Source organism: Nicotiana attenuata, unplaced genomic scaffold (genome assembly GCF_001879085.1).
Source record: "Nicotiana attenuata strain UT unplaced genomic scaffold, NIATTr2, whole genome shotgun sequence".
Classification (NCBI taxonomy): Eukaryota; Viridiplantae; Streptophyta; class Magnoliopsida; order Solanales; family Solanaceae; genus Nicotiana; species Nicotiana attenuata.
Window position 1 is genome coordinate 47,714 of NW_017672450.1, and position 23,858 is coordinate 71,571.

At 36.3% G+C, this 23,858-nt stretch overlaps 3 protein-coding genes across 4 annotated transcripts; 1 reads left to right on the top strand and 2 right to left on the bottom strand.

Moving 5' to 3' along the window:
* Positions 1 to 2: 2 nt before the first annotated feature.
* LOC109213256 (cytochrome P450 81D11-like) lies at positions 3 to 3,517 on the top strand. Its single transcript, XM_019377039.1, is given in 3 exon segments — positions 3 to 1,538; positions 1,540 to 2,313; positions 2,789 to 3,517. Coding segments are annotated over 3 exon segments (1,500 nt in total). The 5' UTR covers positions 3 to 1,427; the 3' UTR covers positions 3,404 to 3,517.
* Positions 3,493 to 8,504, bottom strand: LOC109213254. 2 transcript variants are annotated; one of them, XM_019377037.1, is made up of 9 exons: positions 7,735 to 8,503; positions 7,623 to 7,655; positions 6,230 to 7,005; positions 5,727 to 6,018; positions 5,417 to 5,638; positions 5,078 to 5,251; positions 4,245 to 4,433; positions 4,041 to 4,154; positions 3,493 to 3,950 (listed from the first exon to the last, which is right to left on the bottom strand). In XM_019377037.1, exons 1-9 carry the CDS (start codon positions 8,341 to 8,343, stop codon positions 3,639 to 3,641), a joined length of 2,721 nt encoding a protein of 906 aa, XP_019232582.1. In that variant the 5' UTR covers positions 8,344 to 8,503; the 3' UTR covers positions 3,493 to 3,638. The 2 variants fall into 2 exon arrangements, with proteins under 2 accessions (XP_019232582.1, XP_019232581.1); XM_019377036.1 differs by having other exon boundaries at positions 3,493 to 4,154; positions 7,735 to 8,504.
* A 1,801-nt stretch (positions 8,505 to 10,305) lies between these two features.
* On the bottom strand, positions 10,306 to 11,848 carry LOC109213252. The gene is made up of 4 exons (XM_019377034.1): positions 11,449 to 11,848; positions 11,258 to 11,362; positions 10,735 to 10,894; positions 10,306 to 10,660 (listed from the first exon to the last, which is right to left on the bottom strand). Exons 1-4 carry the CDS (start codon positions 11,674 to 11,676, stop codon positions 10,533 to 10,535), a joined length of 621 nt encoding a protein of 206 aa, XP_019232579.1. The 5' UTR covers positions 11,677 to 11,848; the 3' UTR covers positions 10,306 to 10,532.
* Positions 11,849 to 23,858: the final 12,010 nt, after the last annotated feature.

The window sequence follows — 23,858 nt, forward strand, 5'->3', positions numbered from 1 at the left end:
TAAAAAGTAATGCATTTTAATCTATCAACATTCGCACTGAATTTTAGAAGGCAAAATAGCATATGTTGAAGTTTACTATACTTGCTGAAACAAAGGGAAAAAACTTAGAGAAAAAGCTCTCGTTTAAACTTTAAGGACGATATAATAAAATTATTGCTTAAACTCCATTAATAATATTTTCATTTGGGAAAAGGAATTGAGATCGTTTGCTGATATGAAAGAAAGATCGAGGTAATTAAGTAAATTACATAATTCAACGCGCATTAAAAAGTATAATCTCTAGCGGAAGGGAAATTAATGCGTTTGATATTTAGATTGAACTTTTCCTAAAATCTCAGCAACTTCCATAGACATTCAACTACTTCATTTGCAAGAGATATTTTTCCAGCACTTCCATATGTTAAAATGATTTGAAATTTAGTTGTAATCACCCTATTAAAATTTATCTGCTAATTAATACTTCCTTCGTTTCAATTTAAATGACACATTTTCCTTATTAGTCGGTTAAAAAAAAAAGGACACATTTCTATATTTCAAAACAATTTAACTTTAAACTTTTTATTTTATCCACTTTAGCATCAACGAAATGGAATAGGAATAACATAGTTTTTGTAGCAGAAATAGTAAAAAAGTCGTACTCTCTGTTCTCTTCTCAACTAGTTTAACTAATAGTGAAGGTACAAGTGCTGCAATTTCTCATATAACTTGAGAAAGCAAAGCTGTGGTAAAAAGCATAAACCAGACTAAAACTGTCCAAAACATAGAAGGGAGAACTGTCAAAAGATGTACATCGTCGGAGTTTCCAGGAGCTTGCTTTGCTTGGTTATCACTCGATTTGGGTCTAGAAGGTGTAGAAATCTTGGCTTACAACCAGCCAATGAATATAGATTACTTGGGGATTATGCTAATATCAAGACCATACCAAACTTTGACCCGACAGTTGATAGGCTAAAATAATTCTTTGAAACGCTTAACACGTTGGAGCAGCATGGGAATATTCTTAGAAGCTCAATTGAGCTTTTACTTTGTTGGTGAAAGTTTGATTTCTCTCTTCACCCATTTTTTCTTCCCCTACCTCCAGTTTGAGAAAAAATACTGGAGCAGCATAATATTAACAAGGTTGAATACATATGCGGCCCCCTAAACTTATCCATTTTTTTCACTTATAGACACTTATAAATGTCCATGTTTTTTGGCTCCAACCTGTCGTTCCTTATCATGTCCAGCTTTTATTTTAATATTAACGGAGGAAGAGAAAAAATGATTATTATAAGATGAACTGGTGGAGAACTTGGGGCACAAACAAAAGAACGATGTAGCACATATATAGGACCATTGAATTGAAAAGTCAGTTGTTGACTCAGAAACCCATCATATATAAACCAAGCAAGTGCAACAAGGTTCAGATATGCCCTAAAAAACAGAAAATGGAAGCAACTTTGTTGTATACTTCACTCTCTATTTTCTTTCTACTTGTAGCTCTGAAACTTGTTTCCTCAAGACGAAGACAAGCTATTAATCTCCCACCAAGCCCAGCACTTAAAACTTGCTATTATAGGCCATCTCTATCTCTTAAAACCACCTCTATATCGCACTCTTGCTAATCTCTCAACTAAATATGGCCCTGTTTTCTCCCTTCATTTTGGTACCCGTCTTGTTTTGGTAGTGTCCTCCTCATCTGCTGCCGAAGAATGCTTCACCAAAAACGATATCGTCTTGGCCAATCGCCCTCGTTTAATGATCGGCAAATACATAGGCTATAATTATACTACTCTCGTTGGTTCCCCTTATGGTGATCACTGGCGCAACCTTCGCCGTCTTTGCGCACTTGAAATTTTCTCCACTAACCGTCTCGACAATTTTCAGCCAATTAGACTACATGAAGTCAAGCTTCTTGTTCATAGAGTGTTTCAGAACTCGGGTGGAAATTTTGGGACTCCTGTTGAACTTAAGTCAAAGTTTTTTCAGATGTCATACAATATTATCATGAGAATGGTAGCTGGAAAGAGATATTACGGTGAAGAGGTAGATAACGAGGAGGCAAACCATTTTCGGGAGCTTGTAGAAGAGGTTATTTCATATGGGGGCGCATCAAATCCCACGGATTTCATGCCTGCAATATTTCGTTGCTTTTTCAGGAGTTTCGAGAAGAATTTGGCCAGGCTTGGTAGCAAAATGGACGCACTCTTGCAAGGTTTTATTGATGAACACCGTCGTGATAAAAGCAGAAATACCATGATTGATCATTTGCTTTCTCTGCAAGAATCAGAACCAGAATATTACTCTGATCAAATCATCAAAGGAATAATATCGGTAAGCTCTCTTCAATGCTGCATCTCCCACTCTATGTTTAAATTGAGAATCTTTGTTTAACTTAGCCGCATGGGATGAACTTGATTTAGTGAATATTGGTCCACATATTATGTGGTTCGCTCTGTATGTCCTGTTCTAGACGTACAATATCCCTATTGGTTGAAGGATTGGATTGTCGTCTTTTTATATAAGTTTGGCCAATCCTTAGCTCGTGCGGTTGAAGGATTGGATTGTTCTCTCTATATATGGTTTTGTCTAATCCTCATCTCATGAGCTAGCTTGTGTGGTTGAGTTAGGACCAATGTCCATTTTCTTGACCGGATGTATATAAAAGCCACATCCTTTTGCTTGAAATTGTTATAAACATATATTTATACTATGGTCGAAGCAAAAACATAGTATAATTGCCTTGGAATATCAAAATATCAACTTAGAAGCAGTTGCAGGACAGTTTCTCATTAACTAACAACTGCAGGTCATGCTGAATGCGGGGACTGAAACATCATCGGTAACAATAGAATGGGCAATGTCTCTTCTACTCAACCATCCCGAGGTGTTGGAAAAGGCCAAAGCTGAAATAGACGACCATGTGGGAAAAGATCGTTTAGTGGACGAAACAGATTTACCCAAGCTGAAATACCTTCAAAATATTATTTCGGAGACTCTCCGATTGTACCCTGCACCAATGCTAGTGCCTCATGAATCATCCGATGATTGCAAGGTCGCGGGCTTCCACATTCCACGTGGCACGATGCTATTGGTGAATGCTTGGGCCATCCACAGGGACCCCTTACTTTGGGAGGACCCAGAGAGCTTCAAGCCAGAAAGGTTTCAAGGTGTACAAGTGGAATCATGGAAGCTATTGCCATTTGGAATGGGAAGGAGAGCGTGCCCGGGTTCTGGACTTGCTCAACGTGTGATTGGTTTAGCTTTAGCAACTCTAGTGCAGTGTTTTGAGTGGAAAAGGGTAAGCGAAGAGGTGGTTGATTTGATGGAAGGAAAAGGTCTCACTATGCCAAAAGCCGAGCCACTCATGGCTAGATGCGAAGCTCGTGACATTGTTCACAAAGTTCTTTCAGAAATATCCTAATGTTTTCGGAGTTTGAATCAATAATGTCTCATATAATTTAATATGCACTATCTACATTTATGTCATTGTGATACTCCGGATCAAATATATGCGGTACTCTTTTTAGCAGTGTAAAACTAGAAACAAAGATAGTCAGTTACAACTTCCAATTGCAACAAGTAGGTGGAAATGTTTGCTCTTCAGTAAAAAGGAAAATAACATCATTTCTTCCAAATATGTAAACTTGCTGGTATCCTCACTGTTGAACCTCCTTCCACGCTTCACGGAGAAGCTGGTATCTAACAATATTTCTAGCAGGTTTTGCTAAATTTGGATAATCCTTGAAGCTATCAGCGAGGAACGAAGTAAATGGTGAGTCCAGCTCATCAAGTTCAACATCACTAGTGTATGTTTTCTTGAGTACAGATGAACCCCTAATCTTTGGAGCTTGATTGCCAACCTTCTCTATAAAAGTAGTGAGAGACAATGCTGGAGGAGGTGTATAGACAGGCAATGTGAAAGTGCACGGGAAGCTAGTCAGCAATTCTCCAGGACCATCTTTTACATCCTTAATCCGGAAAAATATTGTGTAAGAAAGGTTATGTGACTTCAGGCTAATTAGCTCCATAAATAGGACAAAATGAGAGGGAAAACTTACTTCACAATCTAGGGCCTCAAGGACATTCATTGGAATTGGATCAGGACGGAAATCATCTGGAACAAAATTGGCGAGAACTCTTTTGATCAAAGCTGGACCAAATATTGGGCAGACCTAGTAAAAACAAGTTCAGAAATAATTTTGGAGAAATTAGATTTGCTAGAGATTGATCTGTTGATAAATGAAAGGGAAATTTTTACTAACTTCTTTTCTTGTGGATGCATCTATGAGCATTTCAAATGGAAGCATCATGAGGTTGCTCAATGCATTAAGGAGACGAAAAACCTTGAACGATTCTGCTTTTTTGTCATTACAAAAGATGTTATTATACTCTGTTGAAACTTCATCTTGAAAGCCAATAAGATCTGTAAGCCATCCAGACCAGCTCACAACCTATCAACAAACGAAAATAGTCATAATTGTTGGATTTTGCATTTGTTACTGCTGATATTTGATTTACAAGAATAATAAGTAGTTTAGTGACTTTAGTCAAAGGAGGAGTCTTTGTTCAAATTTAAATTTAATAGGATAAGTTGGTTGAGATAGTTTAGGTTTTTGAATTTGAATATTTATTTTCCAGATTTTCTGCATATTCTGTTTTAAATTGGCTATTTAAAGCCTTGTTATGCATAATAAAATTATTGAGAGACATTTTCAATCTATATTTTTAATATTTTTGCTGCCCCATCTTTTAAAAAACCCAACAATAATCTATAAATAAATACTCCCTTGAACCAAATTAGTTCTCATTTCCCATCTCAAGAGTTAATCAAGAGATCTTCGACACTTAATCATATGAGAAAAATTGGAACTTGTAATATTTTCACGCAATTTTAAGGGAAAGAACTTAAGCAGTGTAAACTACGTATACACAACCATATTCTCACTTTTTCAGATAATGTTGTATATTATCACCACATATTGGCCATTGCCATTAGTTAACTCTGCTTAAATGATAGAAGTATATTATATGATACTTCAGGAATAAAAAGACTAGCATGAAACTAGTCACACTTAAGTTAACTTTTTCTACTCACAGCATTTTTCAACTGTGCACCAGCACCAAAGCTTGATTTTCCAGCAGGAATTGGGAGGACCTTACGATCACTTATAGGATCGAATATTGGATCTGTTGGCATTTCTTCGGTGGATTCGCGAAGAATAGCATTGAACATTGCCACATCCAATCTACTCACCAACTGCTTCATTACCTAGAAACACAATGAATACATTTCACAATAAGTCATTGTTGAAGAAAGAACAAGATATTGGAAAATCCCAAAAATCACTCAGAAAAAGAAGGATAAGTACTAGTAGAATGAAGTGGATGCTTGTGCGGTAAACAGAAAACACCTCATTCTGATGAATCAACTCACCAAATTTGGCAGAACAGGTAAGCAGCCACATTTATGGCCACCTGCCCGAAGTGGACAAAGCCTTTCACAGGCATCTTTCAGAGCCCTTTTCCAAAGTTTTACGGAAAATTTGCCCTGTTCTTGATCGCCCAAAGAATGTCTACTCCCATATGTTTTCTTCACCCTTGAGCCCCTAGTTTTACTAGGTTTTGCAGTCGAGAACTGCATATGTGGAGTCAGAGTCTGCAGGCAAAAATAAGTGACTGCACTGTAAATAAAAGTAGCACTTGTTATGGGAGAAAAGCTCAAAAAAAAATATTAGGTGATCAACCTGCCACCAAAGGGACTTGGTGATTTTGGAGAAAATCCAGGCTTCAAGCTTTTCCAATGCTTGAGTGAATGATTCGATGTCCTCCCAGTTATAATATTGCTTAACTAAATGACTCTTGTTCCCTTGGCTAGCAATTGATTTGATGCTTTGCTGCAAATATATTTTTTCCAACGCAGACCTACCTCTGTTGCCAGTAGTTTCAGTAGGTGCCCCTTCATTAAATTGCACTCCTGCAGCAGCCTGACTGATGATTGCTCTTAACATAATGGAATTCGACAACCAGAAAGTTAACCTGGTTGTGAGAAAAATAAAATTAGACCAATCCTGTAAAGTTTCCAATTTCATCCTTAGACATATTTGTTCCAACATATTGATTTGGGTTCACTATCCACTTAATTTACGATGCATGGAAGATTGATGCTGATCTAGTAATTAGAAGCTGGAAAATTACAAGTACCAAGAAAATTAAGTAGCTTATAAGATCATCAATCACAAGAGTGTACCTTGGAATATCACTTCCACATGCTTTAGAAACCAAAGCTAATCCTGAGACAGAGGCTCTAGCAGCACTTGCCTGTTTAGCAGTGGATTTTGTTCTCCAAGCATGGAGATAAAATCTAGCAAGGCGCCTGGCTGGAGTGTGAACTTTGTTCAATGAACTTCCATGCTCAGCAACTACTGAATAAAGGCCAACTTCAATAGCTGCAGCTTCTTTCAGTTCTTCCTCAAGCATCTGAATTCTAGACTCCGATTCAGGTTTACTTTTTGACAGAACATTTGCTGGAGCTCTTTTTTCAGTTGCTGAAGTGCTGGTAGTATTCTTTGGTTCTTTTTTCTCCACTACTGTACTTTTAGCAATACTACTAGTTTCTATTGGTGTCTGTTCTTTCATTTCTTTCTTAATAATCTCAGTGTTCCCCAGAAATACATTTGCACTTGTGGAGTCTCTTATCTGGACGGACTTCACTGGCTTCAATCGGCCATGTGTGATCTGAGCTCCAAGAGCTTTACGAATGGAACTCATCGTACCTTGTCTTTTCATACTTTTAGCTATTTTGCCGTCTGACAAGTATCTTGTGTCATCAAGGAACAGTTCATCCTGTCCAAAATCATGTTCTGTTGTTTCATCCGCACTACTTTGACTGTCCGCACCTGCCTGAGTATGCATATGTGAAGACGTAATTTTTGATATCAATCTATCAATGTATTTTTCTTTAGATATCTGAGTATTTTCTTCGCTTTTGCTTGTTCCGCTGGCTGCCTCTCCATGCATGTCATTCTGCAATTTAATGTCAGTTAAATCTTAAGCAGAAAATAACTCTACAATGCACAGGAAATATAATTAACCAGAGATAATCTCATATTGCATCGTGAGTCTGATGTAGATGTAACAATGGTATCCCATAATTTACCTTCTGCTTAATTCATTACTAGTAACATTGCAATCTAGATCAACTAACCACATTAAAAAGCTTAATTTGATTCTTCTTTTTCTTTTGCCCTTTCTATTGAAGGAGAAGCTGAAATTGAAGTCAAATGTCTAGTTCTTACAAGCGGCCTATAAGAATATAAACCAAAAGTTCCAGACTGGAGAAAAGTAGAAGCACGATATGAAATTCATAGGAGATGATAAATTTTGACCAGAACCGTACAGATTTTCCATGGAATTTAAATGAGGTTGAGCTAACTGAATGCTTGTTAACCAATAGGATAATGAGTTTACACTATAGTGTTTTACACAATCATATAAGTGAAAAGATAACTATTGATAATCATTCATAATAATTGGTAGTAGTAATTATAACCCGAAAAATAAGCTAGGCAGCTTCGTCAGTCATGTCACTTGCTACATAAAATACAATGAAAGTTAAATCCTACATAATTTAAGTCAAGTACCTTTACAACTCGAGATGGTGAGGGCCATGCCACCTAAAAAAACAGAAGAGTCAGGAATGCAAGGAAGAGAGAAAGCAGAAGCAGTTAAAAACAATGATGGAATGTGAAATACCTTTAGATTGTTAGATGGTGAAGCCCAAGCAGCTTCAAAAACAGAAGAGGCAAAAGTTGAGGATGAGTGGGACGAAACATCATCATCAGTGTAAGAAGCAACATCGGAATCATCTTCACCATCATCAATCAGTAAGTCTGATTCTTGCTTATCTTTAACTGGCTGTACCTTAACATATAGAGATGGTTGCAGCAAGGTTTTAGAACTCTTCTTGCAGTTTAAGGGAACACTAATAGCTAAAGTTTCTTTGATAACTCCATATTCTGCAAAATTTATTGAAGCTGTCCCCAAGAGTTGACCTTGAGCTGCATTCTCCTTTGTATATTCGTACAAGGAGAAGTCCAAGTTATTCTTTAGAAATTTATCTTTGGATTTTTTCTCGCGGCATAAAGTTAAGAATAGGGTGAAAGTCTTGTTAATTTCAAGATAATCATCCTCAACAGAGGAAGTCACAAATCCAGAATTGCGATCACCATTCTCCCACTGAAGTAATACCGACTGAACCGACCTCAATGATTCTGATGGGGGCCATGGCCTAATAATCTGGATATGTACAATGTAATCAATTTGGAAAGAAGCACCCTTTTTCTTCTTTTTCCCAAGACCCATGCCTTGTTACTAACTTGCAATATAATACCAAAAACCAAATTTGTTAGTAGTAAACACAAGATGCAGTGCTATATGCTTGCTCTTCCGACTGTTTGTTTGGAAGAAATGAAAAACCAAGTTATTATGCGTGCGTCCAACTACGTTAGAAAGTCGACAGAATGACTAAACAAATGTACGTGACTTAGGACTAATGTCCCCAACGGACTCTCCACCGCCCAACTTTGTTTGTTGAAAAAAGATATTAATTACTTGTAGTACTTACTAATTTTGTGGTTTGCCACTAATATTGACTAATGCCTAACCCATTAGCTAAATTAAATATTCGGTTTGGACTAGATAATCCGTTACTTGTTCTTGTGCATTCATCTGATTAGTGATTATTAATGTAACATTAACACTTACCTTTTAAATAAGCTTTTATCCTTTTTCCCCAAGGTACAAGAGTTTATGCTATTGATATAAAGAGGATGAACCAATCCCTTGTTGATCTAGTGGTTTTGTTACCATAAGAATAAGGTACGAATATATTTTTGTTTTCTCCTTTTGTTCGATGAAAAAAAAATATACGGAGGGGAGGAACTAAATATTTTTCTGTTTGAGAAATCTAGTTGAGTGACCTTTTGAGTGCGATGAAATTAAATAATTAATTTTTCTATTACAAACAAAAAAATAATAATTTTACTTCATAATTGATCATTTGAGTAATGGACTAGAATCGAAGAGCTAAGTAGCGTACACAATTAGAAAGCCGATGTTGCAAGGACAAAATCACGTCGACATAATCAGTTCGCATTTTTAACTTCTGAATTTTGTTCATATCAATGCTACGGTAGAAGTAAAAGAGGAGCACACGAAGCTCCTCCTGTATCAATCCTTTCAATTCTAGACATAATTTTGATTTACAAATGTATGGAGAAGTGCAGATTGCAGGACAAGAGCAACTGCCGTAATTAAATGAAACCTTGCTTCTGTTCCCCGCAGGTTTGGACATCCTCACAAATCTCGTCTCTATTTAAACCAATTGTGTTCATGGAAAAACTCCCAATATCATTACCTCATTTATCAACAACGTAATGCTCCCTCCGTTCATATTTATTTGTTCACTTTGGACTAAATAATAATTGTACTATGTATTTTACCATATAACCCCTAATAATGATAGCATTCGAAAATGTTTTGGGAGATAATTTTGAAAATGAGCAATTGATGACAAGGGTAAATTAAAATAGGAAAAAAAAAATTGTCTTTCTCTTGATTTAGTATAGTGGACAAGTAAAAAAGAAAATATATGTTTAGTATCGTGGATAAGTAGAAGTGAACCGAGGGAGGGAGTATATAGGAACCTTTCAAGATTAGAGTCCTCACATTAACCATTTCACCTCAACCCCAAAAGTTTTCGGGAAAATACAAAGGAAATAAAGAAAGGAAGTGACTATTTTCATTACCATCAACATTCTAGTCATGATCTTTCTTATTCACGAAATCTTCATACAGACATCTATAAAAATCTTCCCACAATTGAATATGGAGACTTATTTTCTTTCCTTCTATTGTATGTATTAAATAAAAGCTTGAGCACTTTCTACATCTGCAATGTATAGCTAGTTCTAAATCTGAATAAAGCTGAAACAGAATTCTAATATCTTATCAAGCAAATGTAGTCAAAATATAATGAACTTTCTGATACTGAATAGAGCAAAATTATAAATACAAAAGTTCATTGTATCTTATGAAATAGTTAAGGTACGCACAATCTAGTCCATTGTCTCAACTAATATGCAACTGAGATATAGTTTAACGCTGATCGATTGATAAATAAAACCCAAAGAAAAGAAGTCAAAAACAGTATATATCTCAGCTTAAAAAAAGGAAATTATCGATGCCCAATGTTAATCAAGACGATAGTTGGCATGCATGTGGAGCTTAGTACTGCATTTCACCCACAGACTGATGGGCGGACTGTTCAGATGTTAAGAACATGTATTATTGATTTCAAAGGCCACTGGGATCAATTTCTACCATTGGCAGAGTTTGCTTACAAGAACTATTTTATTAGCCAATTCACGAAAACAGCATTGGCAGCGTCCCTACTAGAAATTATATACTATTACTACTATTCAGATACCAACCAGTATACTGAAATAATCAACCTAAGGACGTGGTATATCATCCCTCATTTGTCCCTCCAATCATTCAAGATTAACAAATTCAGGAAAATAGAAGAGACCAACTTCAGCATCTGGTTGATTCTTGACTTTTGATCTAATCACTTTCACTCCGGTTGGGTTTTGAGGACGTGAATCCAACCTGATTAATAAGCCTTAGAGCAAAAATATGAAGCTCAACATAAATTATAGTGCAAACACATGAAGATTCAATTAGCAAGCTCATTAAAATGCATCTGATAATCTTCACTGCTGGGAATCCAGTCGTTTCTCGCTGGATTAGTGTTCAACTCTTTGACTCTGCCATTCTCATGACCACCGTTCAATTGAAGATTGTAAATGTTACCATCCGTTTGGTTGACCATCTTTATGAACCCACTTCCAGTCTGCCAAGAATTGAACTTTAACACAATAAATATATGAATAACATAATTCGAAGGTCACACTCACACATATATCTGTATGAAACATACAACGAATGATGGATGTATATCTCAAATTTAAACTCTATATGTATATACAAAAATGACATAAAAAATTGTGACATGCTAAAAAGGTACACTAACTACTTTTATAAAAATACATGTGAAAATTTACAATATTAAATTGCGAATCCATAATGTTAAAAGTAGAATAGATTCTTAAAATGTCAAGATGAATTTTTAGATCGGGATCTACCTAGATATGCAGCATGGAAAGTAATTAAAAATTTAAAACTCAATGGTGGTACAAGGACAAGAGTAGAGAACCGTGTGATGCTGTTTGTCAATGGAAACCAACTCGTTATAGTAACGAGTTTCCACAAACTCTTCATGCTCCGAGCTATTATTACTTTCAGAAAAGATAATACCAGCCTGATCAAAATTCAAAAGAAGTGATCAGATTTTTTAAAAATAATTTACATTCATGTTTAATTAGCAGAAGGCCGGGAGCAGAGTACTTGAGACTGAAGAGATCGGAGATTTTCAAGTTCTGGAATAGGGAACTCTTGTAAAGGAATTGTGGGCGAGACTGAATCCGGTTCACTGCGGTTAGGTTTGGCGAGTCTTTTAGGTGCTTGAGCATCGAACAGGGCTTTCACTTGGTTGGTAATTTGGAGCTGCTGATGTTCGTCTAAAACCTCGTCGCTCCGACTAGGTTTGATCACCGTCACATGTCGTCGTTCCATGATGTTGGATTGGGAAGATTACTATTTTCAGATCGGTGGGGGTCAACACCTACTGATTATCAATACGAATTAACAACATTCTAGTTTACAAACAAACCATGGGCGCCTATTACACTGTTGCTTGTTGCCACGTTCCTCTGTCTCACCAAACTTTAATGATCTAGTTTGAATATTAACAAAAAATGACAAAAGGTGAATTGTGTTATAAATAGAATTATATTTATGGTGAGTGTTTATATTTGGAGAGATTCTATGGTTCGTGGTTAAGTCACCCTCTCCCTATAAATAGAGGGTTCTATTCCATTGTAATTCATCCCAAATCAATAAGAGTTCTCTCCCTCTACTTTTCTCTGCAATACTCTTCTTCTTTTATTGTTTTATAACACGTTATCAACACGAGACTCTAACCAATTGAGTAGAAGCTTTGTGATTGAGCATAATGATTGTCAATTGTTCCATGAACTTCCTTCATGATTAAATTCTGAATTTACGGTAAGTTTTTTACCGTATTTTTCTCTTTTTTTTTATAATTTGATTTTAAATACAAGCAAAGACAATAAATTTTGATTACAACTCTAATGGAGTTTGTAAGAAATTATAACCACCCGAAGTGGTAAAATTTCTATGTCTTGCCATGATCAAAGTCATGTATGATCGTGAGCACAAGAAGTGAAAACCCGTCCCATTAAATTTGCTCCACTCTCATTCCCTTAAGAGAATGTGATAGCAATATGTGATAAGTCTAAAAGAAGACAAAATTATTACCGTGAAGGTATCAATGGATGTGGACGTGGCAATGGACGAAATTATAATCATCATCATTGTGATAATGAGAATAATAAGGATTCTCAAAATAATCCTTCACTCTGTGAAAGTAATATTTGTCATCGATTTGACATAAGATTTTATAAAGCACATATAGATGATTATGGTCCATTCATGATGTGAATGTGACAACATCTGATTTAAGAATACATATTCATTTTTGGAAGAATATGAGCGTGCCTGTGGTATATACCACACTCACCTCTAGAAGGAGGTTTGAGAGGAAATAAGAAAATAATGTCATTATTATGGTATAAATGGTCATTGGTCACGTACTTATTGTACGCCAAAATATTTTGGCATTGTGATTATTAAAAGACAGCGGTAATGCAAGAAACAGAACTTGCATATAATTTTGACCATAACCATGATGGTATAACTTTCTCTTTAAAAGAGATATTCACCATATGATGTTGATGAATATGTGGTAGTACAAAATTAATTGAGAGCTTTGGAAGAGCCAATTATTATTATTTTGGAGGAATAAAATTGGCTATCAATAAGGTATTGTGTTGTAGTAAGTCTCAAAGAAACTTATTCAGTTTCCAAAGTATACGCGAAAGCGGTTGATTATATTGAAAGTATAAATAAAGGAAAGATTTAATATCTTCTATTACTACAACTTGTAGCGGGATAATATGTATGTGAAAAGCTACCCGCTTTATTCTCCAGTTTGTACTACACAAATAAAAGAATACCACAATAAAGTGGATGTTTATTAATATAAAAACTCATATCATAATAAACTTGGAGTTTATTGATAATTGCACACGTCATGGTGTAAATCTGAAGTTTATCAATATTGATAATTTATTCACTTCATAATTGGTTTACCCATATCAATTTAAGTATGATGTGCAAAAATAAAAGAGAATTCACATGGGCAAATATTAAAGAACTAGAAAGTTCTTTACGAATTCTCTTATGTTGCCTGTTCTCATTAATTAATATACTAACTAAAATTGGATTGAATCCCATGAATGCTGGAAATATCAAAGGTGAATATGGGCCCATTCACCTGCCACGTATACCACATAAGATACATCTATGAGATGGTTACATGTGCGATTATTATTAACCCGCAACATGGTGTTTGCGAGGTAACTTGCTCAATAATTTGATTTAGAGCATAATTTCCAGATTTTTTATTCAAGATAGTTTATCTTGATAAGTTGGTTTATATCACAGTTGGTTTAGCGAAATGATTTATTGAGTGCCTCCACTTAATAGCTAAACTATTGCTTATGAGAACAAAGTTATCTATATCAGTTTGATATAGGTTATATACGAAAGTATATTACATTCTCCCCTCACAAGTGGTTTCATGGTCAGGAACCAAATAATTCCATCTCATTATAATTAATATGCGGTGTATATTTTGATTAACACCATAACGCACAAAGATGGGTTCTCAAAGTTGAGGAAACAAGTTAGTTTTTCTAACATGAGGGGGAGACATGATAAACAGTTGAGAAAAAGTTACATGGAATGAATTATCATTTGTACATCTAGATCCTCGAATAAGATAATATGAACTTGTAGTTCATAAAAGGATAATTCATTTGCAATATATTGCAAAGCATGCCAGATGCATTTGCTGACCCAAAGAAAGTAACTATATTCTCATTGCAAATGCTCCTATTAGAGTAAGTCCTAGAAGGACAAAGTCTATGGTACGCTTAAAGCGTATAGACAAACCGATTTCAAATAAACTTCTTGATAAAGAAGATGAGCAAATGATCATAGTAAAGGAGACAAGTGATCTAGAAGATCACATGACATAACATTTCATAAAATCTCAAGAGAGATTCAGGTACCTGAAAATATGAATGAAGAGATCTTTATGTTATGTCTTTATGAAAAAATATTGAAACTGATATAAAATGTTTGTCGACGACATNAATAGTTTGTCGACGACATCTATGATAGCGCTAAATATATATATATATATATATATATATATATATATATGAGGATCTTAAATCTGAAGAAACAATTCGAATAGAATTGGTTTCATATGAAAGACATGTGGTTTTGAACATGTAGTTCAAACACTTGAAAGTATAAAGTCAATGGTATGTGCAGTCAGTTTTCGATATCTTATATGTCTAGCATGACATGAAAACTTGATATGCATCTAAAGTCTATTATATGACTTATATGACTTAAAAATCCTTGAAGGATTTCAATTGCTTAAAGCATATAGAATTCATGGTCATGAAGTACTATATCCTAAATGCAATTTGTGCACATATGTATCTTTCTATAACTATAAGCATGATAATATGATAGCCAGAGTTTTCACCTCTATGTGAAGATATTGAATTGACGATTCCGACAAGATCATATGAATACAATACATCTATCAGGGATGATAATTTCAAGGTGAAACAAATTCGTTGAAGTTAATATGGCTGATATTGTTTATCAAATATCTACCAAAGATCTTTTGAAGATGGTGCGCAAGATTGGAATGCAAATGCTTAAGGATGTGAATTGATGCTCTCATCACGGGGAGTAAATGCGCGTTGCACTCTTTTTTCCTTACAAGATTTTATCCCACTGGATTTTTCTTGCAAGGTTTTTAACGAGGCAACCAAAAGGCGTATTGTTAGATATGTGTACTCTTTTTCCTTTCTAGAATTTTTTTCCCATTGGGTTTTATTTTAGTTAAGGTTTTAACGAGGCACATTATCTGTTGAATAGACATTCAAGGGGGAGTGTTATAAATAGAATTGTATTATGGTGAATGTCTATATTTAGAGAGATTCTATGGTTCATTGCTTGGTGGCTAAGTCACCCTCTCCCTATAAATAGAGGGTTCTATTCCATTGTAATTCATCCCAAATCAATAAGAATTCTCTCCCTATACTTTTCTCTACAATACTCTTCTTCTTCTTTTATTGTTTTATAACAAATTGAACTAACTTTTGGATTGAATTTATTACACAAAAATTAAAATGAAATATTTTTCCAAAAGTTAGTATTTTACAAATATTAAAATTCGCAGTAAATATTTTACTTGGTCTTCAAACCGTAGTAGTGATGGAGGGAGTGCTTTTTCAGTAGTAGTTTAGTTTTATACAAATTTAACCTCTTTAGTAATATATTTTTTTCCTGTTTTTGTCTTTATTGTTTGATATCCTTATGTTTTAGTTAGCGGATCAATATTAAAATGAAAGCATCATTTCATTATTTCTTCAACACGCAAATGAACAAACTATTCCTAATTAAAGTTCAAATAGTACATTACTACATTCGTTGGAGGAAAATAATATTAACTGTTAGATGTAGATAATAGGACTTCGAAACAAAATTTTCGCTCCTTTTCTTTATGCAAAAAGCTTCGATAATAATTCTGTTTGCCTCCATAATGAATTGGCTAATTCAATAGAATCGGCAAATATCTATCTACATTAGTTTAACTCAGCGCAAAGCTAAATGAACTAAAAAGATCTATTACTCTGATAGTCTTGCTACTACACTAGAATATAAGACAGAACTTTAGAAGAGTTAAAGTACAATAATTGTTTGGGGGTGTGGGGAGAGGACGAGGTGCTGAGTCTTGAAGTTTTGATGATTAACAAAGTGTGACTAAATGCTCAAAGAATCAGGTCCTCAATGTAGATGCTTAATTGTTGTGACGAATCAACTCCTCAGGATAAAAGATCAGCTCCTCATGATTGATACTTGTACGTATGTACAACAGAATAACTTTATCTCAAAGTTACCCAGATCCGATTTTAGTGGAAGATGACTGCTATAAGTGATAAGGGTCGTTGCTCAAGAGATATGGATAATTCAGTCAGAGACAAAAGTCCCAAAGCTTGTGGAATCATTGTAATAACAAGAGTCCTATCAAAGAGGAAGCTGACTATGAATAGGACTCCTAGAAGATCTCAAGTGCATTTTGAATAGGATCGACTTTGGACTTCCAAAATATCCTTTGACACATCAACTAAAGCGTCAGAAGTTTTTCATTCGTGTTGAGTACTTGTTTTGTATTCTTCCTGAGTCAGTCTAGTAAATGTATTTTAGAAAATCGAGTTGTAATCAAGTGTTATAAACAATTAGTGATTTGGAGTGAGTGTTTTGCTTTACAAGTTAGAGTAACTTGTGAATCAAATAGTAGTAGTAGGAGTACTGGAGAGTATTGAATTATAGTCTTGTAATTAATACATTTTGGCTCATTGTTCTAGTGGAGTTGGAGTTGAAAATCCTACGTGGTAGGTCGTGCTTTTTGCACCTTTTGAGCCAGGTGATTTTTCACGTAAAAATCGATGTGCTCATTTTATTGCTTGTTTACTTTACGCTTAAGGAACACGATAAAGAACCAAGTTCTTTAATAATCCATACGGGCATTCAAACTAACAATTGGTATTAGAGCAGGTTCTCTCATTTACACGGCTAACACTTAGAAAGCAAGATGAGTGCTCCACCTGGAATTAATGAAGGACAATCAACTACCAGACCACCCCTATTCAATGAAAAATATTACTAGTGGTGGAAAGCAAGAATGGAAGACTTCCTGAAATCTGAAGACTATGAACTATGGACCATAATAAACCAAGGTCCTTTGATTCCTACTAAATAAAATAGTTCCTAAGGACCCGTCCGAATTTGTGGCAGCAGATTTCAGAATGATGGAGAAGAATGCAAAGGCTAAGAAAATCCTTATCTGTGGACTTAGTCCTGATGAGTACAATAGAATTTCTGTGTGCTTTAATGCGAAGCAGATATGTGATGCACTCCAAACTACTCATGATGGAACAAATCAAGTAAAGAGATCAATGATTGAACTGCTCATAAGAAACTATGAGCTTTTCTCCATGAAGGAGTCTGAGCCAATCCGGGATATGATGACTAGATTCACTATAATAACCAATGAACTGAAATCACTTGGAAAGGTGTTTACCTCAGAAGAGTTGGTTAGCAAAGTTCTAAGAATCCTTCCAGCATCATGGGAATCAAAAGTCACTGCAATCTAGGAAGTCAAGGAATTGGATAAAATCTCACTTGATGAGTTGGTTAAAAACTTAAAGACTCATGAAATGAGAAATATAGAACTGCGCAAGGAAGAGCCAAAGAAAGATAAGGCCTTGGTTCTTAAAGCGTCTAAGGATGATGAATCTGACTATAATGATCCCGATCTAGCTATGTTTGCCAAGTTCAAGAAGTTGATGAAGAATTCCCAAAGTACATCCAACAGAGAGACCAGTAGTAAACACAAGCAGATCTATAAAGCTAACTATGATGGGTGCTACGAGTGTGGCAAGCTAGATCACATGGTAAAGGACTGTCCAATGTGGGAAATCAAGCGGAGGAAAGAACGAGTTGAACAAGAGAAACGGGAGAAGATGAGAGAAAAGGGTTCCAACAAAGGAAAAATCCTAGGCAAAGGATTTACTGAAGCAATGAAGCAGGCATTCTCGGCAGCATATGGGGATAGTGGGAGTGATCAAGAGGAAGAAAAAGAGGATGAGGCTATAAGTATCTATGTTGTTATTGATGAACACCAAGCTGTGAAGACAGAACCCCCAATGCAGCTTGGAATTCACATTGGAAGACCTCCTTTGTTTGATGAACACCACTATGATGAATGGAAGCTACGTATGAAAACATTTCTTCAGGCTACTGACGTTGAGCTATGGGTAATTGTAAGTCATGGACCAATTCTCCCAACTAAATTGGATGGTGAAGGTAATAAGTGCAACAAAATAGAAGAGGAATATGATGAGGAAGATCGTTAGCTAGTTCAGAAAAATGCTAAAGCAAAGGACTTGCTCTACAAAAGTCTATCAAGAAACACCCTCACCCTCCCCAGAATGTCCTCTTGTATCTCTGCTCATGATATATGGAGGACCTTGGAAACTGACTTTGAAAATAATAACATTGAAGTGGCTCTGATGGCGATTGAAGAATCAAAAACTGAGGAAGAAGTGATAGGAATGGTGGCCATGAGTGATTCAGAAACTGAAGATGAGGCAAACCAAGTATATCTGACTTGAAAGAAAATATTCATGCTCTGTCCAAAAAGCAACTGATGGCCATAATTGTGACATTCATGAATGAAACAGATAAAATGAGTAATGGAAAAGATCAGGTAATCAGCAATCTTTAGTGTGTCAAACTTGATATCAAAGAGCTTGAATCTGACAAAGCAATTTTAGAGAAACAGGTCAAAGACCTTAAGAACCAGGTTCTTGAACTTACTTCTGAGAATGAGAAGTCTCCTGATACACATGGGAAAGGAAAAATGATTGATCTACAGGATAAGCTTGAAAAGGAATTAAAAATTGCTAATGATAATCTTTGCGATGCTGAATGTAGAAATAAAGTCCTGCATGAAAACCTAGAAAAGACTAATTATGAACTCTCTAGACTAAGAAAATGGCATAAATCTTCTGATGCCTTGAATTGGCTGAATGAAAACTGTAGCTCTAACAAATCTGAAATTGGCTACAGAAAACCTGTCCCTAAATTTAACCCAAAGTATGTAGGAATTTCTGATAATAACATGTGCACTCATTGTGGAAAAGTAGGACACTTTTGAGACACTTGTCCTGCCTTAATTCATGCTCAATTTAGAAATACCTTTGGTATTACTAAAAATGTGAAGAATGAAGAGGATCCAAAGGTCAATCCTCCTGTCCATACTAAGTGGATTAAGGTTAACAAGAAAATAGCTTCTAATCCTCTCTCCTTCTGGGCAAGAAGGGATCTGATTCATCTTTTTTCCAACAAAAAGGGACCCAAGCTAGTCTTGGTTCCTAAAACTAACTTGTGAATTTTCGTGCAAGCTAAGGTGGGAGGAAACAAAGGACTGGTATCTAGACAGTGTATGCTCAAGACATATGGCTGGAGAAAAGAAAAACTTTCTCTCATTGACAGTCTTTTAAGGAGGGAGTGTGTCATTTGGAAATAGGAAAAAGGGCTAGATGACAGGTATTGGCAAGGTTGGAAAGTCACTCTCTCATGTTATAGAAGATGTGTACATGTGGTAGGTCTTAAACATAATCTTCATAGCTGTCGCGCCCCCTTTTCCTCGCGAAATCGGGTTTATGACATTTGGTATGGGACAACTCGTTCCTTTTGGGAATTGGGTTTTGCATTTGAAGAGTCGCCACCTAATGATTTAAGGTGCATTAGGACACCAATAGGGTTCAATTCTAAGTTTTGTTTGAATAACCAGAGATAGGGTAAGGGCTTGAAATTATCCTAAGGGGAAGGTGTTAGGCACCCCTCATGATCCACTAGTGTGATTCCCGGCCAGACACTTGATTGTGAATTTATGCAACTTTAGCAAATAGACAAGTATGGGCTCAAATATTAGGGGGGGGGGGATTTAAACACATAAGGGACTGAACAATTAAAAGAAGTTTGCAAATAAAGGGAAAGGGGGTCCTAGGTTTATTAAAAATATGGATCACATCAATGCAATACCCGGTAATCACTCCTCAAAAGAGGGGCTACACGTGGTATTAGCGCACCGGTCATCATATCCATATCTACCCTTCCCACCCCGTTAAGGTATTAAAGCGCGGATTGATCTCGATTGCTATTGCATGCTATTACCCGTCCCATTCCTATCAGTCCCGGAGGAATTTAGGACTACTATTCCTAAAGGGGAGGGATATTAGGCTGATTTTGGTTTCAAAAGGTAAATATCTAAGGCGACATACAAAACAAATAATACTGCATGTTAAAGGAAACATGGAGGTGCTGACATGCCTGTAAACCAATCAGAATACACAACATCTAGAGGAAACATGGAGGTTATGATCCCAGGGGATCAGGTTTGGGTCATGCTCAGCAATGTCCAATGCTGTCATGCCCCAAACCAACCACAAGTATTAAACACATTGGGGTAGGGGTTTAGGATCCACAAGTCATGATACATTAACAGAAAAGGGGAAATTACAGCATGCTTAATAATGGTACTGGGTTAAATACAAACAGCAGACAAACAAGGATGCGAGAGACAGTAAATAAGCATGTTGTTGTTGGTGCAGAAGCTTAATTAGAACATACCAGTAAAATGCAGATGCAGAGAAAAAAAATAAGCAAGTTTTCCACAGCCTAGCCTTGGCTTTTAGCGGCTAGATAAGACAGCAATACAAGTAGTAACAGAGAAAAGAGAGAGAGATTTAGTGGAGTGTGTGTCTGAACTTAAGTGTTTTATGCCTTGTGTTCGTGTTTTGAAAGAAAGAAGTATAGGGTATTTATAGCTTTCTGAAAAACGAGTAAAAGAGAAGTAATAAGCTACAAACATGGAAACAATCACAATTCAGAATCAATTAAACAAGTGATTGCCTTTAATTAAGGGATCGCTTGATTAACGGGCAGTGACAGGTTCAAAATAAGGAAAGAAATCAATTTGTAACCAGGCTGATAGTTGCCATAAAAGAAGTAGTAGAACATTAAGTAAGCAATTGAGTCTATGAACAGAAATACACTAATTTTGAAAAGAATTCAGTAAGGCAAGACAGGAAAAGAAATCAATTAACCTTAACAGGCGAGTGAAATCAGAATTTCACAAAGGAAAAGTTTGAAATCAGTCACAAAATTGAAGGTCAATCAAAGAAGGAAACTCAGCACATAAATAGAGTGCACAAACACTAGACACGCGAGGCCAAACTATTGGCAAAGAGAAACAGCATGAAATAATAGCACAAAGTTAGCAGATAGCAAACATTCGAAGCATGATAGTCATGTAGGTCAGGTCACATTGAATCAGTAGTGAAGAAACATAGAATATCAAAGCATGCGAAGATCTCACAGTAGCAGGTGAAGAAAACCCCCTTTGAAAATTTAGGGTTTCGAGCATAATCGAGTTTTAGAGAAGATAGAAATCCAGAATCAGAAGAATCACACAAAGGAATAAGAGATTTCGAAATAAAGAACTTCAAATCGAGTCATGTACTTAAACGAACGGTCAGACCCAAAGCCATAGGGTTTTAAAAGAGGATAAACAGGCGAATCAGACAAAACTCAAACAAACAAGCATTCGTCTAATAAACAGTCAAAAGAAATTAGGGCCTTTAACATGCAAACCCAGGTAGAAGAACGAATAAGCAAACATAGCAAAATATGTCCAGAAAATCAGAGAAAGTTTCGAAATAACTTAACAAGAAAACCCTAATCGGAAAAGATAAAGAGTTTTGAAAGCAGAGTTTTAAAAGAAACTTCGAGAAAAATGCTTAGAAGTTCAAAGAAAACATAGATCTGAAGAAGATGAAAGAAATCAAAAGAACCTTAGAGATTAGGGTTTCAGAAGAACCCCAAATGATGAGGAAGGCCTTGAAAATCATCGATCTAAGCAGGAGAGTCAAAAGTCTGACTCGAATAGCCATTGCTAGCCGGAGAAAGGTCAGAGACGACCGGAGAACAGTCATCGAGCAAAGATTGGACAAAACCCCTTCAGGATCTGGTCATGAGACCACATAAACGAACACGTAGAAGCCATGGGAGGATGATACAGGTCTCCGATGACCTTGGAAGGCCACGGATTAGGGCGGATTAGGGTTGTGGCGGCTAGGGTTTGATGGGGTTGTAGAGAGAATTTGGGAGAGGAGGGGTTTCAGAGGCGGCGAATTATGAAGAATGAAAAGGGTTTGGGGGATCTTTGGGTTTAATTAGGAAAGGATTAATGGGAGCCGTTGATCTAAACGATCAACGGCTGGGATTAAATGGGAGTCCGGGTAGGTCATTTAAATGGGTTGTGGGTCGGTTTGAATGGGAATTGGGTCAGGGTATTTCGGATTCAAATTGGGGTTCAATTTGGGCTATAATCGAAATAAAATGGGGCTAACATTTAAATAGCCAATTTTCCTATTTTTATTAATAAAAAATAATAAAATAATTTTTGTAAATAAATTAAAGGTGCTAAAATAATTTATAGTACATAACTATCAAATTAAAAATACTGGACTCGATTTTTTATAGATATAAACGCAATTAAACCTAAAAGAGGCTATATTGCAATTATATGCAATTTAGCTTTAAAAATACTAAATAAATTTGTAAAAATATGCAAAAAATATCTTAGCCATATTTTAGTATAAATATGAGAATCCAATAAATGAATCACCAAAAATGACAATTTTGGAAATATTATTGTGGTTTTTATGAATAAAATAGGGGAATAAATTGGTTTAAAAATCTTTAAAAAATAAGGAAAAATGATAAAACATTTGGACACACTTATATATGCATACATATACTTTTTGAAAGTATTTTGCATATTGAAAATATATAGGGAAAAATTGGGTATCAACAGCTGCCCCTCTTTACCCGGGAAGTATGAAAGAGTTGTCGGGTGAAGATATGACGGCCAATTTTGACCGAGCGGAACGGTTTGAAGAGGTTTAGGCCGCGCCCTGGCTTCTGGGCTGCCTACATATCCCTGGTTTTACAATAATCAGGCCATATGTAGTTCGAGGTCCGTCGGCGGAGTATGCCGATGGAGACTTTTCAAGAACGGACGCAATATCCAGGACGGGGTGAGTGGTTAAGGTTTGATAGGGCTGCGGGAACTGGAGCGGGATCGCTCCTACCGAGATGGCCGTTGCTCGCCGGTTTACCTGCAAATAAGCAATACAAGCATATATTGTGCGTAAATTTAAACATGATGCAAATTCCCGTCGGACCATGAAGGTTGTCTTTGGACGGTTAGGATGACGTCGTTAGACCATGATGTCCTGGGCCATGAAGCGTATAATGAAGGATTCGCAGGCCATGAAATGATGCTCTCGGGCTATGAGGATGATGCCTCCGAACCATGATGCCTTTGAATGATGATATGCAAAGATTAAAAGGGTCCTCAGGCCATGACATGGTTTTCTCGGGCTATGAAAATGGTGCCTCCGAACGATGACGCCTTTGGATAATTTGGCGATCTTTTAGCCCATGAGATGCAGCTTTTTGGCGATCTTTCAGCCATGCAAATGCAGATGAAGTGGCGATCTTTCAGCCATGTAAATGCAGATGAAATGGCGATCTTTCAGCCATGCAAATGTAGAAGAGGTGGCGATCTTTCAGCCCATGCAAATGCAGATGAGATGGCGATCTTTCAGCCATGCAAATGTAGATGAAGTGGCGATCTTTCAGCCATGCAAATGCAGATGAGGTGGCGATCTTTCAGCCATGCAAATGTAGAAGAGGTGGCGATCTTTCAACCATGCAAACGTAGATGAGGTGGCGATCTTTCAGCCATGCAAATGCAGAAGAGGTGGCAATCTTTCAGCCATGCAAATGTAGAAGAGGTGGCAATCTTTCAGCCATGCAAATGCAGATGAGGCTGCGATCTTTCAGCCATGCAATGTAGATGAAGTGGCGATCTTTCAGCCATGCAAATG

Bases quoted from the DNA above. Each gene is read 5' to 3' on its own strand.
- LOC109213254 (XM_019377036.1), bottom strand. From the start codon at position 8,343: ATGGGTCTTGGGAAAAAGAAGAAAAAGGGTGCTTCTTTCCAAATTGAT. The intron at 7,656-7,734 runs GTATTTCACATT...CTGTTTTTTTAG, and splicing joins CACCATCTAACAATCTAAAG to GTGGCATGGCCCTCACCATC. The intron at 5,252-5,416 runs GTGAGTTGATTC...TTGTGTTTCTAG, and splicing joins TACCTGTTCTGCCAAATTTG to GTAATGAAGCAGTTGGTGAG.
- LOC109213252 (XM_019377034.1), bottom strand. From the start codon at position 11,676: ATGGAACGACGACATGTGACGGTGATCAAACCTAGTCGGAGCGACGAG. The intron at 10,895-11,257 runs GTTCTCTACTCT...AATTCTTGGCAG, and splicing joins TTGACAAACAGCATCACACG to ACTGGAAGTGGGTTCATAAA. The intron at 10,661-10,734 runs ATGAGCTTGCTA...TGCTCTAAGGCT, and splicing joins AGATTATCAGATGCATTTTA to TATTAATCAGGTTGGATTCA.